Source organism: Colletes latitarsis, chromosome 13, assembly GCF_051014445.1.
Source record: "Colletes latitarsis isolate SP2378_abdomen chromosome 13, iyColLati1, whole genome shotgun sequence".
Lineage (NCBI taxonomy): Eukaryota > Metazoa > Arthropoda > Insecta > Hymenoptera > Colletidae > Colletes > Colletes latitarsis.
This window is the reverse complement of record NC_135146.1, coordinates 9,031,585-9,052,699: the sequence shown is the minus strand read 5'-3', so window position 1 is coordinate 9,052,699 and position 21,115 is coordinate 9,031,585. Positions and strand designations below refer to the sequence as shown.

Sequence of the window (21,115 nt, the reverse complement as noted above, 5' to 3'; positions counted from 1 at the left end):
AGTTGTTACACCTGCGCGTGGTATATTTCAGCAGATTATAACTTCGTTAGTTTTCCGAATTTCAATTTAAGATTTGGTAGATATATTTTCGAGATTACATACTAAAAGAGAACGTGCCTTGTTTATCGTCCAAGATTTATTACCTTCATTTAGAAAATAGTGAAGTTATGTAATATTTTCTACCGATATGTTTGATAAAATCTTATCAGGTGGCACCCAGTAGATCTCAGTAAGTATTCATCCGATTAATTATAGTTAGAAAATTATTATAATGAATAAAATATAAAGTTAGTAATACTTTTGATGATAAATGCATATTTTTTCGTTTTGGGGTCTCAAATTCACATCTTAATTATGCCAGTTAACACTCTGTATATTAGTTTGACACAACTTGAATGACAAACTGTCTTCGATGAGGTGTATTAAACAAACAATAGGATAGTTTAACCAGTTTAGAAATGGCCGTGAACAAGTATGAACCTAGTTCGGAAACACATTTAAATAATACCATTGAATAACCATACAGTGTAACAATTTTATTTACATATACGTATCCATCGTAATATCGTCAGTTTTTACTACAATTCCTCTGGATTTACGTCGATCGATCAGTATAGCACTTCTGACAGGAAAAGGATACTTTACAGAGCAATAGTAACAAGGAGTTATTGTTTCATCGACAACAACATTGTGAAATACGACATGCACGTTTTAAAAGTCTTAAAATTAAATGTTATATTAATTAATACTCGTCTAATAATATGTGATAAATCGTAGCTCCATTATCTTCATACTGTTACATACCATTCCAAAATTCTCTATGTTCATCTCGTATAATCCTCCTGCTGTCAACGAACATGGTTTACTGCATCTTATTTGCATCGTACAGAGTAATCTTTGTACTTCCAGCGGTGCTTGATACCATTGGGACATGTATCTATCGGAATTTGATGGAATTGTTTAAATGTATCAACTTATTTGATGCATTCCTGCATATTTAACCATGGAAAACTTTACTGCAGTATAAGCGTACATGAACATAATCGTATTAATTTAACACTATACCTACCGATCTCCATGTATACTCACTCCTACAAAGACCAGTTTAATGATCAGTTTTTCTTTTTCTCTTTCACGAGGTAGAGTCTTTTACAAAAAAATATAAATCGTTCAACTGGTCAGGTGACCAACTGTGGTAAGCAAGATAGACTACACATTTTCCTCAAAAAAACAAGCAACGAGAATAGAAGTGAATATTGAAAAATTCATTGTGGGTACACTATAAGAAAGGTCGTGAAGTTAAATGTCGCTAAAATAACATTGTACGTTTGAAATTCTAGACGAAATGTTAAAAACGTCGTTTGGTCGGTCGTAGCAGGTCTAGTGTGAAATCTTTCAAATTTTGAATGAAGAATACGTCTTAAATGGACATTGGACGAATTTTTAAACAGATATTAATTGATTTGCTTGGAAGGAGCATTAGTTAGTTTAGAGAAGTTGTATATACAGGAAGACGGTCACTCTCTGATACAATATACTTAAACGAAAATGCACAAGAACCTATAAAATAACTTAGTAGCTCGTTTTTCGTAAACTTTTTTCGCATTAGAAACTTACATGTTGGTGGCTAAGTCTAAACTGTAATCTACAAGCACTTGTCCAGGTAAACTGATAATGAACAAATGAAAGTTCTGAGCGGCGAAGAAAATACAGTATCTGAAAGCTTGATCAGGTTCGTGCAAGTGTACAACAGTCTGGGAAATAAAATTTCGATTTGATTAACAGTCCTTAGAAACAACGTTATCGAAAGATATACATGTGTCTTACTTGAAACGCCGTGATGCTAATACCTATCATGTTTAGTCCGATTTGAATTAAGTAATTCTTTCGATTTAGATTATCCAGGAACTCGAAAAACCTTGAAACAGAATGAAACGACAAATCAGCGAAACACCATAAAACTGTTTACTTTTAGTTTAATGTTATTTAATCGATACGAACTTGATGGCTTTATTGTGGACTATAACGCACTGTCTAAAGTCTTGATATTCGTTGGCCTTCGAAGCACCTCCATTTTTAGTCACATTATTATTTTCAGTTGCTTTTCTAATCTTATATCTGTATTTATCAGAATTACTGGTATAAACAAAATTGTGTTTATTTCTATGGAGGTAATGGATATAAAACCTGGTGAACTCGATATAGAATAGTTATGATGCTCTGTTCTAGGTATGTACTATACCTACATGCTACGCGAACAATTTTTCACAAACTATTTTGCTCAAGGTTAACAATGATAATACAGCAAATGTTGGATAACTGTAAGAAACACGGGACCAAAGTTTCTTGGCTATAAAAGGACGGTTACTTTTCAGGTCCCAGAAAGGCATAATCTGAGCTATACTGTTCGGCTTTGTATCTTGCCAAACATTGAAACGAGCACCAAATGTGAAACATATTAATATGATTCATAATTATACCACCGCATAGCACCTTATGAACCACTCTTATACGTGCAGTCCAGACTTTATATTTTGATTGTTAGTATGGAATAATATAATATAAATATAAATAAAAATTGATTTTTTCTTATATTTAGCTATATGATAATACAAATATTGATGACATAATTATCAGATATTTACATGGAATAATGGTATTACAGTACTTAGAAGAGGATAAATACAGGGTGTTCGACCACCCCTGGGAAAAATTTTAATGGGGGATTCTAGAGGCCAAAATAAGACGAAAATTAATAATACCAATTTGTTGATGGAGACTTCGTTAAAAGGTTATTAACAATTGAATTAAAAATATTCAAATCGTTCTGGAAAAATTATTTTCGGTTGCGGGGGTCAATTACAATCATTTTTGGTGAATAGATATACCCCCGAAATGTTGCGCATTTTCGAGAAAAAAATTCAGTACGATCGGAACTTTAAATGTTAATAACTTTTTAACGAAGCCTCCATCAACAAATTTGTTTTCTTGATTTTCGTCCTATTTTGGCCTCTAGAATCCCCCATTACAATTTTTCCCAGGAGTGGTCGATCACCCTGTATAATAGTAATCTGACACTTGTACTATTCACTTATCCAATCGAAAATGACTCGCAGTTATCCAAGCATTGCTGTATGTTTTATTTATTATTTAGAGATCATCTATTGCAGTTAAAATGTTTAGTCTGTCTTAAACAACTCAGTAGAAAACAATTTTTCTATTTCACGAAGAAAATAATTTTTCGATAGAAAATGATTTCATAGTGTACGTTTCAGATATAACGAATAATTGTTCGAAGAATGTTGCATCATAAACTTTCTTTTCTATAATATTTATGGTTTGACATGAATCGTGATAGTTGTATTTAAATTAAAAATATTTTTTTCAAAGGTCCGTTTAGATCAAAATTCGCGGATGTTTGAAAAAGTATTAAACCAAAATTTAATTTTTAATTTCGACTGTTTTGTTTTCTTCTTCGGATATTTTTGCGACTCTTGTTTAAATTTATTATAAGAGTAATGCTGTTCAGAAAATATGTTAAAAAATTTGATAGGTCGACTATCACAATTCGTCCAATTCTTACAAAATGCAAAAGGGGAATCCCCTCCACTTGTTAGGGTCTGGGTTATTACAGTGGCTCCTCGCTAATGTTTGTTATTTTTCCCATCGATATGGTCCACAGAGTCATTCCCATCAATTCCTAAAACTATTTCGGCGATACGATTGGTAATAACGCAACGAATCACCAAAAGAACAAAAATAATATTTTCTAATTTAATACTTTTGAATTATTTTAATCGCGATACTGAGCATTCTCCAATGGAAATGATACCAAACAAGACCATATTTACACTTCTAAGAATTAGGAAAAGAATATAAAATATGTTATACCTTTTATGATAGTAATGTAACTAAGTTCAGAAGTATCAATAAAAGAAAGAAAGAGTAATACTATAATGCAAATATAAAAAGATGATTATACATAAAAGACACATAACATTATTTTTGTTAATAATAAGTTAGAACCATTGAAAGGAAATCTTAAGAATAGGGAATGTAGGAAAGGAAATAAAAAAATTCATAAAATAGTATAAACAGTAGAATGGAGTAGAATCTCATGGGACTGGTCATTAAACGTTCACATATACGACTAACATTCCTCGAAAATGTTGAAAGCAAAGTTTAAAAATTAAAGAAAAAATATACAGTGTTCGGCCACCTCTCTGAAATATTTTAATGGTAGATTCTAGAGGTAAAAATAAGACGAAAATCAGGAATTCCAATTTGTTGATTGAGGCTTCGTTAAAATGTTATTAACCTTTAAAGTTCTGCCTGCAGAACGGTAATCTGCGAACAGCTGCGTGCAAGTGACAAGTTGGGGACAGTTCTAATGGGTCTCACAAATCTGCAAAGCTCTCGATACATCAGTAAACAGAGTTTCTCATGCTGACAAGGAATCTTCGCGAACGCTCCGGCTTCGATTTTGATGAAACTTCGTACACTTATAAAGCAGACAAAAATAATCGACACGTATTTTTTTTTAGCTGCGGTAACTCGAGTTTAAGGGGTGAAACCACCCCTTGAAGTTTTGGTTCGAAACGGTTATCTCGAAAACGGAAAGACATACGAAGAAATTGTTAATGGGCGAGGTTAATGGTTTCTTATGTACAATAACATGGTGTTAAAAAATTTAACAAAATACAATTTGTTTATAACAAAAAAAAATTTATTAACTTAATTTTTCATTTTATTGAAATTTTCATAATGACAAAAAATGACGAGCATTTTATTCCAAATCCATTGGTATGTAATATTTTAAAATTGCCTCCTACAGTTTTGCAGATTTTTATGATTTACATCTTGCGCGTACATCCACTATGGTAGCAGCCGTTGTAACTTTGATTTTAATGAAGCACTGTAGGCTTGCACTAAATTATACAGTAACAAGTAACAAGTAACAATAACAGTGACAAGTTTCTTAACAGCAATGAAAAAATTAATTGTTTTTATTATCCACCTATGACATCGTGGCAAAGGTGGAGCGATTTATAAATTATAAATACATACAGTGTGTATAGCAATTACTCTATGTAGTTTTGATAATAGTGGTACTCATCGAAAAAATGTTTGAAATATAGAGATTTCTTACACCATGCGCATTTAATTATTGCCACGTCACCACAAATATGGCATCTTGGTTCATTTTTAACAGAATAGCACTACTCAACAGGATTCTGGAATCCATTTGGTTTTTCATCTATACAGGGTATTCGACCACCCCTGTGAAAAATTTTAATGGGAGATTCTAGAGGCCAAAATAAGACGGAAATCAAGAATACTAATTTGTTGATGGAGGCTTCGTTAAGAAGTTAACAAAATTAAATTAAAAAATTTCAAATCATTCTGAAAAAATTATTCTTGGTTGCGGAGCTCAATTACAATCATTTTTGGTGGATACACATACCCCCAAAATCCTACCCACTTTGGAGAAAAAAATTCGAGTAGATACTGGAATTTTTAGATGAAATTAAAAAATTTCAAATCATACTAAAAAAATTATATGTAGTTACAGGGGTCAATTACAAGCATTTTTGGTGAATAGACATACCCCGAAATCCTGCGCACTTTCAAGAAAAAAATTCTTTACCGAAAATCTAATGTGAGGCCAGAAATGCTTCTTTGAAATTTCATGCATATCTTTAAAATGTCGTAACTTCTGAACGGATTCAAGGATTTTAATGTTTAAAAAAGCAAACGACGCGTATTTTGCTAGAGAATATGTAGAAATTCTAAAAATATTTGAAAAGTTGAGTCTTAACCCCGAAAAATGAGAAAACCTCCTTGAAAATGGTCGAATTTTCAAACGGCCATAACTCTTATAATAGTCGATGGATTTCATTGAAATTTAGTCAGAATGTAAAGCTCATATATACTTACAAAAAAGTATTAGTCAATATTTCCATACTATGCTAACCAAATTTATTAAAAATAAAAAATGAATTTCTAAGAAAAATCGATAGGGGGTAGGTGCCTAAATAATTCAGCGAAAAAAAAGATTTCAAAACGTTCTGGAAAAATTTTTTTCGGTTGCAGGGGTTAATTATAATCATTTTTGGCGGATACACATACCCCTGAAATCCTAACCACTTTCAAGAAAAAAATTCGAGTAGATACTGGAATTTTTAGATGAAATTAAAAAATTTCAAATCATACTAAAAAAATTATATGTAGTTACAGAAGTCAATTACAAGCATTTTTCGACAATAGACATACCCCGAAATCCTACGCATTTTCAAGAAAAAAATTCCTTACCGAAAATTTAATGTGTGGTTAGAAGTGTTTCCCTCGTGCATATCTTTAAAACGTTATAACTTTTGAACAAATTGAAGGATTTTAATGTTTAAAAAAGCAAACAACGCGTATTTTACTAGAGAATATGTAGAAATTCTAAAAATATTCGAGAAGTTGAGTCTTAACCCCGAAAAATGAGAAAACCCCCTTGAAAATGGTCGAATTTTCAAACAGCCATAACTTCTATAATAGTCGATGGATTTCATTGAAATTTAGTCTGGAGGAAGAGCTCATATATACCTACAAAAAAGCATTAGTCAATATTTCCATACTGCGCTGACCAAATTTATTAAAAATGAAAAATGAATTTCTAAGAAAAATCGACAGGGGGAGTTCCCTTTTTTGGCAAAATTGAAAATTTTTAAATCATTCTAAAAAAATTATTTTTAGTTGCGAGGGTCAATTTCAATTATTTTTAGTCAATAGACATAGCCCCGAGATTCTACGCATTTTCGAGAAAAAATTTCGGGAAGGTGGAAAAATTTTTTGGCGAATTTAAAAAATTTCAAATAGTTCTAAAAAAATTATTTTTATTTGCGAGGATCAATTTCAATTATTTTTGGTGAATATGCATATTCCCGAAATCCTACCCACTTATGAGAAAAAAATTCCTTACCAAAAACATTACTGGAAAATGGTTCCCTGAAATTTCATGCATATCTTTAAAACGTCCTAACTTCTAAACAGATTGAAGGATTTTAATGTTTAAAAAAGCAATCAACGCGGATTTTAGTAGAGAATATGTAGAAATTCTAAAAATATTGGAAAAGTTGCTCCTTCATCCCGTAAAATGTGAAGAACCCCATAAAAGTGGTCCAACGTTTAAACGGTCATAACTCCCACAATAGGAAAGATATCTCGTTGAAAGTTTTTTTCTGAAGCAGAGCCCATAGACACCTACAAAAAAGTATTAGACAATTTTTCTATAGGGTGTCAAACAAAATTATTAAAAACTAAAAACGAATATTTAAGAAAAATCGACGAGGGGTAGGTGCCTAAATTTTTGAGCGGAAAAAAAAGATTTCAAAACGTTCTGGAAAAATTATTTTCGGTTGTGAGGGTCAATTACAATCATTATTGGTGACTAGACATACCCTGAAATTCCTACCCACTTTGGAGAAAAAAATTCGAGAAAGTGTGAAATTTTTCGACAAAATTAAAAAATTTCAAATCGTTATGGAAAAATTAGTTTCGGTTTAAAATTAAAAATTTAAGTTTAAAATTATATTGTATAATTTAGTGCAAGCTTACAGTGCTTCATTAAAATTAAAGTTAGAACGGCTACTACCATAGTAGATGTGCGCGCAAGATGTAAATCACCAAAATCTGCAAAACTGTAGGAGGCAATTTAAAAATATTACATACCAATGGATTTGGAATAAAATGCTCGTCATTTTTTGTCATTACGAAAATTTCAATAAAATGAAAAATTAAGTTAATAAATTTTTGTTTGTTATAAACAAATTGTATTTTGTTAAATTTTTTAACACCATGTTATTGTACATAAGAAACCATTAACCTCGCCCATTAACAATTTTTTCGTTTGTCTTTCCGTTTTCGAGATAGCCGTTTCGCGCCAAAACTTCAAGGGGTGGTTTCACCCCTGAAACTCGAGTTACCGCAGCTAAAAAAAAATACGTGTCGATTATTTTTGATTGCTTTATAAGTGTACGAAGTTTCATCAAAATCGAAGCCGGACCGTTCGCGAAGGTTCCTTGTGAGTGAGAACCACTGTCGCATGCACGCTACTGTTCACAGATTACCGTTCTACGCGCAGAAATTGAAACGTTAATAACTTTTTGACGAAACCTCTATCAACAAATTGGTATTCTTGATTTTCGTCTTATTTTGCTCTCCAGAATCTCCCATTAAAATTTTTCCCAGGTGTGGCCGAAGATCCTGTATAAGAATGTTGAACTCACTAAAATGATTCGAAAAAATTAAAAATGAATATGTTAAAAGACATAATGTTTTTAACAAATCAGCCTTCCTACTTCAAACTTGAGTCACGTTGCGAATATCATATAATTTGTAAAAAAAAACTACGCTCTCTGACTTTTGAATGATTTTAAAACCTGTAGTATAAATAAACGGTGAATAATTTTCTTTACTGCACTCACTCAATTTCGGAAATAAACCGTTTCTGGACAATGTTCACGACGCGAAACCAAGTCAGCGAACATTAGAAAGGGATTACTGTATTGGGTAAGTCGACCATGAACCAAGGTCAAGCCACGAACCTAACAGTGAAGGGTATTAGGTGGAGCCTATGGATCATTTCTTTTGCTCCTTGTGTCGTTTAGCTTGTGACGAGTATGCCAACATCTCGTCTCTCAATAATATACAGGGTGGTCGACCACCCCTGGGAAAAATTTTAATGGGTGATTCTAGAGATCAAAATGAGGCGAAAATCAAGAATACCAATTTATTGATGGTGGCTTCGTTAAAAAGTTATTAACAATTAAATTCAAAAAATTTCAAATCGTTTTGGAAAAAATATTTTCAGTTGTGGAGGTCAATTACAAGCATTTTTAATGAATAGATGAATAGTTATTAACGTTTAAAGTTCCGCCTGTACCGAATTTTTTTCTCGAAAATGCGTAGGAATTCGAGGGTATGTATAATGACCAAAAATGATTGTAATTGACCCCCACAACCGAAAATAATTTTTCCAGGACGATTTGAAATTTTTTAATTTTGTCGAAAAATTTAGGCACCCACTGTTGATTTTTCTTAAACATTCGTTCTTAATTTTTAATAATTTTGTTTGACATCCTACAGAAAAGTTGTATAATACTTTTTTGTAGGTACCTATGGGCTCTACTTCAGAAAAAAGTTTCATTGAAATATATTCACTATTATAGGAGTTATGGCTGTTTGAAAATTGGACCATTTTTATGGGGTTTTTCACATTTTACGGGATCAAGGAGCAACTTTTCGAATATTTTTAGAATTTCTACATATTTGACACTAAAATACGCGGCGTTTGCTTTTTTAAACATTAAAATCTTTCAAACCGTTCAAAAGTTATGACATTTTAAAGATTCGAATGAAATTTCAGGGACGTATTTTTGGCCGGAAATTATATTTTCGATAAGGAATTTTTTTCTCGAAAATGGTTAGGATTTCGAGGGTACATCTATTGACCAAAAATGACTACAATTGGTCCCTGCTATCAAAAATAATTTTTTTGGAACGATTTGAAATTTATTAATTTTGTCGAAAGATGTCACACCTTCTCGAATTTTTTTCTCGAAACGTGGTAGGATTTCGAGGATACATCTATTCATCAAAAATGATTATAATCGACCCCTGGAATCGGAAATAATTTTTCCATAACGATTTGAAATTTTTTAATTTTGTCGAAAAATTTCACACTTTCTCGAATTTTTTTCTCCAAAGTGGGTAGGAATTTGAGGGTATGTCTAGTCACCAATAATGATTGTAATTGACCCCTGCGACCGAAAATAATTTTTCCAGAACGTTTTGAAATCTTTTTTTTTCGCTGAAAAATTTAGGCGCCTACCTACCCCTCGTCGATTTTTCTTAAATATTCGTTTTTAGTTTTTAATAATTTTGTTCGACACCCTACAGAAAAATTGTCTAATACTTTGTTGTAGGTGCCCATGGACTCTGCTTCAGAAAAAAGTTTCATTGAAATATATTCACTATTGTAGGTTTTATGGCCGTTTAAAAATTGGACCACTTTTATGGGGGTTTTCACATTTTACAGGATCAAGGAGCAACTTTTCCAATATTTTTAAAATTTCTACATATTCTCTACTAAAATCCGCGTTGATTGCTTTTTTAAACATTAAAATCCTTCAATCCGTTCAGAAGTTAGGACGTTTTAAAGATATGCATGAAATTTCAGGGAACCATTTTCCAGTAATGTTTTTGGTAAGGAATTTTTTTCTCGAAAGTGGGTAGGATTTCAGGGGTATGTGAATCCACCAAAAATGATTGTAATTGACCCCTGCGACCGAAAATATTTTTTCCAGAACGATTTGAAATCTTTTTTATCGCTAAAAAATTTAGGGGCCTACCCCTCGTCGATTTTTCTTAAAAATTCCTTTTCATTTTTAGTAATTTTGTTTGACGCCCTACAGAAAAGTTGTCTAATACTTTTTTGTAGGTATCCATGAACTCTAATTCCCCCTAAAATTTCAAATAAATATATTCACTATTGTAGCAGTTATGACTGTTTGAAAATTGGACCATATTTTTGGTGGGTTTTCCCATTTGGTAAAGTCAAGGAATAACATTTCGAATATTTTTGGAATTTTCACATATTCTTCATCAAAATACGCATCGTTTGCATTTTTAAACATTAAAATCGTCCAAAAATTGACATTTTAAAGATTCGCACAAAAATTCCGGCAAACATTCTGACCAGAAATTATATTTTCGGCAAGGAATTTTTTTCTCGAAAGTGGGTAGTAATTTGAGGGTATGTCTAGTCATAAAAAATGATTATAATCGACTCGTGCAATCGGAAACAATTTTTCCAGATCGATTTGAAATTTTTTAATTTAATTATTAATAACTGTTTAACGAAGCCTCCATCAACAAATTGGTATTCTTGATTTTCGTATTATTTTGGCCTCTAGAATCCCCCATTAAAATGTTTCCCAGGGGTGGCCGAACACCCTGTAGTGTACAACATTTCAAATGTCAATTATATTTACCCGCATACGGCGAATAATCCAGAAGCGTGATGAACTATTACCATGTATAGAGAATCTGCGGAGACTATTGTTAGTATAACACTAATCGCGCCGATAGTACCGTGAAGATATATGCTATAAAAGTACTCGTCGTTATTTACGAAGTAATAAAGTTTTAGTATTTGTATTCGCCGTCGGGACTCGTTTAGCGGTACAGTAATGTCCAATAACGGATTAAGCAGTGGAAGCGATACAAACACTACCAAAAATGATAATAAGACGCCTGAAAAGTGTACATATTACTTTTGTCATTATAGATATACGAATTACCGAATGTCTGCAAAAATTGGGGACTTTTTTCAAAATCAATAACTCGTTTCAACATAAATCGAAACATTTTGCACTTTGAAGTTTCTATATGGAGGTGTGAGCAGTTAAAGTTTGCGAATATAACTTTGAATTGGTACTGTTTAAATTCCTATCGCATAGACTCTGACCAAAATTGGGTAAATTTTAGGTTGCAAATTAAATTTCATCGCTACGACACATAATTCTGTGCTATTATAATATACTGTGGGAATTTTGGGGATGCAAATGAGCAACACTCAGCTAACTTTCGGCAAAACACATTTATTCAGCACGAGGCTCTGTTACAGACAAAAGACACACGGTTCTAGGGGGAAAAAAGGTAAGTCAGATTGTCTCTAGGTGGCGCTTTATTTCCAACATATACGTGTGCATAGATGCCAGATTCAGCACCCGGTGCGATACTCCCACATGCCAGATCACGCGTACGTGAGCTCGTGGAGTTTCGGAAAGTCGACAAAGGCAAACTGACACATGCGCTCTTTCTCGATTATTCCGAAGCTGCCCGAAGTAATTTCGGTCCGCCTCGTGGGAGGAGAGAGAGAAAGGCTCGCATTCGCCTTCTCGCTCTTAACAACTGAAATCCGACCTCCCGTCTACGGCATACGATTTGGAATCTCGAGCCGTGATTCTCGACTGCCCAGGCATTTTTATTTTCCGACCTATGTAGGCGCACATAAGCAAAGTACCCATAATGGAAAAAAATTTTGTGAAATTTATTTTACGAAAATACACGTTTTAAGACCCCCTGATCATATTTTAATTATTGAAAAAAAAGAAATTTTTTTTTATTATTCCTATGTATGAGTGTACATATGTATATTATTAATACGATTGAGTATAAATGGTTGAATGAATTTAAATGGAACTTTACATTTAAGTTTTATGTTCTCATTTCAAAGTCCGATTAGTCTTTGACTATAATCAGCCCATGGATAATAATGATTATATCTCTTGTTTCATAGTTGTTCCGATACATAGGCGTAATTTATAAAAGATCTTTTAAGTGTTTCATATAAATCTTGGGAAGAATTCAATTTTATGTAAAAAAAATTAAATAAACTTTTTCTTTATCTTCTCTAGAAAAGAAAAACTTTAATGAAATCGTATACAATACAGGGTGTTTGGCCACCTCTGGGAAAAATTTTAATGGGAGATTCTAGAGGCCAAAATAAGACGAAAATCAAGAATACCAATTTGTTGATGGAGGCTCCGTTAAAAAGTTATTAACAATTAAATTCAAAAATTTCAAATCGTTCTGGAAAAATTATTTTTGGTTGCAGGGGTCAATTATAAGCATTTTTGGTAAATAGACATATCCCTGAAATCCTACTCACTTTCGAGACAAAAAATCGGGTAAGTGTTGAAACTTTTTGGCAGAAAAAAAAATTTTTCAAATCGTTTTAAAAAAATTATTTTCGGTAGCAAGAGTCGATTGCAATCACTTTTTGGTCATTACACATACCCCCGAAATCCTACGCATTTCCGAGAAAAAAATTCCTTACCGAAAATCTAATTTCTGACCAGAAATGTCTGCCCGAATTTTCATGCGAATCTTTAAAACGTCATAATTTCTGAACGGATTGGACGATTTTAATGTTTAAACAAGCAAACTACGCGTATTTTGGTGGAGAATATATACAAATCGCAAAAATATTCGAAAAGTTGGTCCTTGACCACGCAAAATGGGAAAAACCCCATAAAAATGGTCCAATTTTCAAACAGCCATAACTCCTACAATAGTGAATATATTTCAATGAAACTTTTTTCCGAAGCAGAGCTCAAGGGTACCTACAAAAAAGTATTAAACAACTTTTTTGTAGGACGTCAAATAAAATTACTAAAAATGAAAAAGGAATTTTTAAGAAAAATCGACAGGGGGTAGGTGCCTAAATTTTTCGACGAAAAAAAAAAATTTCAAATCATTCTGAAAAAATTATTTTCGGTTGCGGTGGTCAATTACAATCATTTTTCGTGAATAGACATATCCCTGAAATCCTACGCACTTTCGAGAAAAAAATTCAGTACGGACGAAACTTTAAACGTTAATAATTTTTTAACGAAATCTCCATCAACAAATTAGTATTCTTGATTTTCATCTTATTTTGGCCTCTAGAATCTCCCATTACAATTTTTACCAGAGGTGGCCGAACACCCTGTATATGCTTACTTAAATCGCATTGAAAACGAATACCACAAATGTTTTACAACAATGTGCAAAATGGTTTTACTCGCAAAGGGTTAATTGAGAAATAAATGCTTGGTAATTAAAAACAGCTGTAAACAGCTTAACCGGCTGGGATTTTCGCTAAAACAAATTGAAAATTCGATTCTAATAAGGGAAAGTTGGAATGGTACCCGATTTTGGGTTAAGTTTTACTGCAAGATATTATTAAAGTTATTACAGCTACTTATCTTCAAAAATAGAACCAAATTCACCAATAAGTAGTATGATGTGAATGATGGGGTGTTTGGCTGTAAGTTCGAGCTTCTTTTGCTGTGCAGGTTCGGACCCTGCTAAAAGAAATCTTTTTTTTTTAAATTATATTTTAACCGTACACTAAATGTGACATTATATTTTTGTTTGATCTTCGAATATTTTTTTTTAAAGTTGAATTTACCAATTACATTTAACATATGTTATTTTCAATATATGAAGTACATGAATCTGGATGGTATTTTTCGTAAAAACAGTCAAAACATAAAAATTTTAAACACCACGTACATCTAATGAAAATTCTGTTTTCACAGAAATTACAAAATTTTGTATTTAACTCTGATGGAAAGACCGCTTCATTTACATTGATATAATGTGAATGATTTTCGGATTACGATTTACTTGTACCTCGTACTTTTTACCTTGTACTTCAGGTAAAAAGGGATATAACTGGCTAAAACAGTTTTATGATAGTACCTGCTAACTCATGTTACTGTTCTAAAATGAAACGCTATGTTTTGTACCTTTAAAAATATTCGACTATGTCCTTTTCAAATTTAAAATCCAACCCATACTTTGTATCACACTGGCAAACGGGATCACTATTCCTTTGTTTTTAAACGGTTTGATGGTGGGGATCTCGTGACTATAGCTCGTATGTACATTAATCAAAAATTAATGTATTCACGAGCTCTTTTTTCATTACGTTAGTTTAAACATTTCAATATTGCACATTGCATAATTAAATAACAGTTTTTTACATTTCCCTCCTGATGGAAGAGACCACCACCTTTCCGTGGTTTCCATTGAGCGGTATCGTGCACATTATTAATTTTTATGGATCGATACAATCATTTTTTTATGCAAAATTAAGCCAAATCAAACATATAATATTTAGTTCGTCATATCAAATTGATACGGTTAACTTAAAATATATCGAGGAAAATCATTATTAATTAATTTCCTCAACTATTAATTCTACTTTTTTGTTTATGTTATAAAAATAAGAACTCTTCTTATTGAAAAATGCCACAGCGTGCACGATACTGGCAAAGAGTGGACTCTCATTTTAATTTATTAATTTTCAATCTTAAAGAATTTTGATTTGAAAAAATCGTATTATTAATATGCATATGTTCGCTCATACATGGGAATAATAAAAAAAAATTTCTTTTTTTTCAATAATTAAAATATGATCAGAGGGTCTTAAAACGTGTATTTCCGTAAAATAAATTTTACAAAATTTTTTTTCCATTATGGGTACTTTGCTTATGTGCGCCTACATAGGTCGGAAAATAAAAATGCCTGGGCAGTCGAAAATCACGGCTCGAGATTCCAAATCGTATGCCGTAGACGGGAGGTCGGATTTCAGTTGTTAAGAGCGAGAAGGCAAATGTGAGCCTTTCTCTCTCGACTCCCACGAGGCGGACCGAAATTACTTCGGGCAGCTTCGGAATAATCGAGAAAGAGGGCATGTGTCAGTTTGCCTTTGTCGACTTTCCGAAACTCCACGAGCTCACGTACGCGTGATTTAGCATAGTGTGAGAAAGCACCTTCGGTGCTTTTCTGGTATCTCTGCGCGTATATCCCCATCCGTGACTGGTGGTTCACCGAGCGGCCGCTAGGCGTCCGCATCTTCTCGCCGCTAATTACGCGCCGCGCGAGTATTAATACCGGGCCACCGGCTCACAGTGGGATGGATCAAAGATTTTAGTGACGTTTTACCAAAAAATGAACTTTCGCATATCGATTTTTAATCAATTGGTATTACCTTTCAAATATCTACTGACCTCAAAAATTAAAGCATTGGTGAAATTAACTATAAATTATAGCTGTATCGAACTGTTAAACTTTAACGTTTTCAAATGTATGTTTGACGCTCGAGAAATGTACTTTCTTTTTCACGGTATTTTGACGATCTCGTTTAACGTTTTTTCTTCGTTTCTTTTGTACGATAAACAACATTATTGTCTATTAAAAAATATTAATTACGACTGAAGTTATTTTATTTATTGTACCAGGAATGTAACGTTGAATGTACTACAGAAAATTGTCAATATTTTTACAATTGGCAAGGAATATCTTTTGAGTCCCAAATTGTCCCACATTCGAACATATCTCAATGTTTTCAGGATCCTTTCTTTTAGATAATATATAAAAATCGTAACCACCCTCGTCCATCTTTCTGAATTGTTAATGTTCAAAGTTGTTGGTGTCATGTAATTTTACGCGCGTTCGGTATTCATCATCGGTACTCTACGGGATAATGATAAATTTTTCAAAAGAACTGTTCAGATTATAGAAACATGTATAGGAATAGTTCAGGTTAAGTATTAAAGTAGGGTTAATTTAAAAAATTATGCATTTATAAAAATATGTATGGAAATGGTACGTATATGAAAATGATAGTATAAGCCTCTACTATGCACGGTGTTCGGCCACCCCTGGGAAAAACTTTAATGGGGGATTTTAGAGGGCAAAATAAGACGAAAATCAAGAATACCAATATGTTGATGGAGCCTTCGTTAAAAAGTTATTATCGTTTAAAGTTCCGCTCGTACTGAATTTTTTTCTCGAAAATGCGCAAGATGTCGGGGGTATGTCTATTCATAAAAAATAATTGTAATTGACCCCCGCAACCAAAAATAATTTTTCCAAAACTATTTGAAATCTTTTTTTTCGTCGAAAAATTTAGGCACCTACCCTTGTCGATTTTTCTTGAAAATTCCTTTCTCATTTTTAGTAATTTTGTTTGACGCCCTACAGAAAAGTTGTCTAATACTTTTTTGTAGATACTCAAGAGCTCTACTTCAGAAGAAAGTTTCTTTGAAATGTATTCACTATTACAGGAGTAATAGCTGTTTGAATATTGGACCATTTTTATGGGGTTTTTCTATCTTTACGGGGTCAGGGAACAACTTTTTCAATATTGTTAGAATTCCTACATATTCTTCATCGAAATACGCGTTGTTTGCCGTTTGAAACATTAAAATCCTCCAATCCGTTCAGAAGTTATGGCGTTTTAAAGATACGCAAGAAATTGTCGAGTGACAATTCTGGCCTGAAATTATAGTTTTATCTAAGGAATTTTTTTCTCGAAAATGGTTAGGATTTCGAGGGTATGTCTATTAACCAAAAATGATTGTAATTAACCCCTGCAATCGAAAATAATTTTTCCAGAGTGATTTGAAACATTTCAATTTCGCCAAAGAATTTAGGAACCTACTCCCTTATCGACTTTTCTTGAAAACCCGTTTTTGATTTTTAGTAATTTTCTTTGACTCCGTATAGAAAAGTTGTGTAATACTTTTTTGTAGGTACCCATGAGCTCTACTTCAGAAAAAAGTTTCATTCAAATATATTCACAATTGTAGGAGTTACGGCTGTTTGAAAGTTGGACCATTTTTATGGGGTTTTTCTCATTTTGCGGGTTTAAGGACCAACTTTTCGAATATTTTAGGAATTTTCACATATTCTTCACTAAAATACGCGTAGTTTGCATTTTGAAAAATTAAAATCGTCCAATCCGTTCAGGAGTTATGACATTTTAAAGACACGCATGAAATTACAGGGAAACATTTTCTAGATTTTCGGTAAGGAATTTTTTTTCTCGAAAATGCGCAAGATTTCGAGGGTATGTCTATTCATCAAAAATGATTGTAACTGACCCCAGTAGCCGAAAATAATTTTTCCAGAACGATTTGAAATTTTTTAATTTTCTCGAAAAATTTCATACATTCTCGAATTTTTTTCTAAAAAGTGGGTAGGATTTCGGGGGTATGTGTAATGACCAAAAATGATTGTAATTAATCCCCCCAACAGAAAATAATTTTTCCAGAACAATTTGAATTTTTTTTTTTCGTCGAAAAATTTAGGCACCTACCCCCTGTCGATTTTTCTTAAAAATTCCTTTTTCATTTTTAGTAATTTTGTTTGACGCCGTATAGAAAAGTTGTGTAATACTTTTTTGTAGATACCTATGAGCTCTACTTCAGAAAAAAGTTTCATTGAAATATATTCACTATTACAGGAGTTATGGCTGCTTGAAAATTGGACCATTTTTATGGGGTTTTTTTAACATTACGGGGCCAAGGAACAGCCTTTCCAATATTTTTATAATTGTTACATATTCTACACTAAAATACGCGGCGTTTGGCTCTTTGAACATTAAAATCGTCCAATCTGTTCAAAAGTTATGACGTTTTAAAGATTCGCATGATGGGAAGCATTTCTGGCCTGAAATTATATTTTTAACTAAGGAATTTTTTTCTCGAAAATGGTTACGATTTCGAGGGTATGTCTATTGACCAAAAATTATTACAATTCGTCCCTGCAATCAAAAATAATTTTTTTAGAACGATTTAAAATTTTTTAATTTTGTTGAAAAATTTCACACCTTCTCGAATTTTTTTCTTCAAACTGTGTAGGATTACGGGGGTTTATCTATTCATCAAAAATGATTATAATCGACCCTTGCAATTGGAAATAATTTTTTTAGAACGATTTGAAAAATTTTTTTTTCGCCGAGAAATTTCACCATCTACCCGAATTTTTTTCTCGAAAGAGGGTAGGATTTCGGGGATATGTGTATTCATAAGAAATGATTGTAATTGACCCCCGCAACCGAAAATAATTTTTCCAAAACGATTTGAAATTTTTGAATTTAATTGTTAATAACTTTTTAACGAAGCCTTCATCGATAAATTGGTATTCTTGATTTTCGTCTTATTTTGGCCTCTAGAATCCCCGATTAAAATTTTTCCCAGGGTTGGCGGAACACCCTGTATAACTATTTATTTAGTGTAACATTTTGTTACAGTTTTTAATAATATTATCTGGAATAATATTGGATTATATATTTCTATATAATCCAAAAAGTAAATGTTTTTCAATATAAATTGTCAAAGGAAATAATATATCTAAAATAAGGAATACACTTTTTATTTTTCAATACAAATTGTCTAAGAAAATAATATACATAAAATAAGGAACAAACTTCTAGTTCATTTCGCTACATTTGTTAGAAACAATTACATTTAAAACATTGCAGACACCAATTAAATAAACATAAATATAAAATTAGACATAGTAGGAGTAATTACAAAATATTCTCTACATTATTAAAATGGTAGAATTTTGTAATATTTTTCCGTTGGAAACCATACTTTGATATCTTTAATGGTTCAAAAGTTACACTAAAATGTCACTAAAATTTTTGATCAGCCCCCCTGTGCGTCCTCAGGGGGGCACGGTTACAAACTTTAATTGCATTTCACCTCTATAACACAGCTTCAACGAAACTCTTCGTAGCAAAATGATAGAAAACTTTTGATTGATAATTTTACGAGGAATTAATTCCGAAAAAGAGTCGAAAATTCGTTGAAAATTATGAGAAAACACTTACTTCTGTATAGTTGGGCAATTTTGCTCCCTCTCTCGGTGAGAACTTCTAGATAATGCAGTTCATCTGTGAGCTTCAACTCCTCCCATTCTTCTTTCACGGAGACAAATATTTCTTTAAACTATAATGTCGCGTATTTCTATGATTCTGTGTACATAATCAACTCCATTTACTGTAGAAAGTGTACATACATTTTGTCTGTTGAGATGAAGACTTAATAATTTAACAATACCGACAGCAGCTGTAATTAAATGTGGTTGGCTCTCGATGACACCGTCCCAATCCTTCTTGGATAACGACAACTGCATTTGGAAAACCTATTGAAATGTACGTTGCAATTATGTAACAATATTGTCTGATAATTTACGTTGGTATTTAAGATTATGTTATTTTTCAATTTGTATATCCAATATTGTTAATATCGAGCATTATTCATTGATTAATCGGCTGTTTCCACTTACCGAAGGCAGTAGTATGCTAACGTTAATACATATTATCAGAGTAACACTAATATTGCTATGTAGATCACTTTGCAATGGAGACTGTCCCAAAAATATCAAATACTTCTTAAGCGTTTTGTAATAAGAAATGCTGAATATACTGGTCCCACTTCTCTCGTCTTTCTGAAGAACTGAATGGTCTGAGCTTAATTATGAAACGTTGCATTGAATAGATTGTTAATTAAAATCAAGTTATAATAAATTGGGTAAATCGTTACTAAAAATGTTTACTTTCAAACGTTAACTGCATTATATATACTGTGCAACTTTTGGTAAGTATTTACTTTGACTTTTTCCTGAGTCTATTTTTCAAGTATTTTTTTCAAGATGGCTGTATTTGAGCATTAGAAATAAACAGATTTGGAACAAAGACACTAAAATAAATATTTACGCAAGTTTGTGTTACTATTAAAATTCTTAAATAATAGAAACAATTTATTTTTAATTAAATATTGTGGCTGAAAATATTTAATTTTGAATAAATTTCCTGTTGTAAATTGATCTAAAATGAGTTTTTTCAAAACATAGGAATTGAGATGCATTATTGTACTTTAAAGCAAATTTCGGGGATTTAAAATTACTAAAAATTATACTACGCAACAGACGATAGTTCCTAATTTGAAAATCTGTCCTTGATGTCCTTGATGAACCACCTTTGAGGTCATCTAACAAAGAACCATCGCCAACAGTCCGGCTTCGATTTTGATGAAACTTCGTACACTTATAAAGCAGCCAAAAATAATCGACACGTATTTTTTTTTAGCTAAGGTAACTCGAGTTTAAGGGGTGAAACCACCCCTTGAAGTTTTGGCGCGAAACGGCTATCTCGAAAACGGAAAGACATACGAAAAAATTGTTAATGAGCGAGGTTAATGGTTTCTTATGTACAATAACATGGTGTTAAAAAATTTAACAAAATACAATTTGTTTATAACAAAAAAAAATTTATTTACTTAATTTTTCATTTTATTGAAATTTTCGTAATGACAAAAAATGACGAGCATTTTATTCCAAATCCATTGGTATGTAATATTTTAAAATTGCCTCCTACAGTTTTGCAGATTTTTATGATTTACATCTTGCACGCACATCCATTATGGTAGCAGCCGTTCTAACTTTGATTTTAATGAAGCACTGTAGGCTTGCACTAAATTATACAATATAATTTTAAACTTAAATTTTTAATTTTAAACCGAAACTAATTTTTCCAGAACGATTTGAGATTTTTTAATTTTGTCGAAAAATTTCACACATTCTCGAATTTTTTTCTCCAAAGTGGGTAGGAATTTGAGGGTATGTCTATTCACCAAAAATGATTGTAATTGACCCTTACAACCGAAAATAATTTTTCCAGAACGTTTTGAAATCTTTTTTTCGCTGAAAAATTTAGGCA

The 21,115-nt window shown here is 32.2% G+C and overlaps 1 protein-coding gene and 1 long non-coding RNA gene across 2 annotated transcripts; both read right to left on the bottom strand.

Moving 5' to 3' along the window:
* Nucleotides 1–665: 665 nt before the first annotated feature.
* Nucleotides 666–19,530, bottom strand: LOC143349570 (uncharacterized). The gene is made up of 5 exons (XM_076780916.1): nt 19,414–19,530; nt 19,226–19,343; nt 11,040–11,301; nt 805–937; nt 666–719 (listed from the first exon to the last, which is right to left on the bottom strand). Exons 1-5 carry the CDS (start codon nt 19,528–19,530, stop codon nt 666–668), a joined length of 684 nt encoding a protein of 227 aa, XP_076637031.1.
* On the bottom strand, nt 1,517–1,908 carry LOC143349480 (uncharacterized). Its single transcript, XR_013080920.1, has 2 exons — nt 1,828–1,908; nt 1,517–1,754 (listed from the first exon to the last, which is right to left on the bottom strand). It is a non-coding gene; the product is annotated as an uncharacterized LOC143349480 (long non-coding RNA).
* Nucleotides 19,531–21,115: the final 1,585 nt, after the last annotated feature.

Excerpts from the sequence above, each read along its gene's own strand:
- LOC143349570 (XM_076780916.1), bottom strand. The coding sequence starts at position 19,530 with ATGCAGTTGTCGTTATCCAAGAAGGATTGGGACGGTGTCATCGAGAGC. Across the intron at positions 19,344-19,413 it reads TTCATCTCAACAGACAAAAT|TTTAAAGAAATATTTGTCTC; the intron begins GTATGTACACTT and ends GCGACATTATAG. Across the intron at positions 11,302-19,225 it reads AATTGCCCAACTATACAGAA|GCGTCTTATTATCATTTTTG; the intron begins GTAAGTGTTTTC and ends TACACTTTTCAG.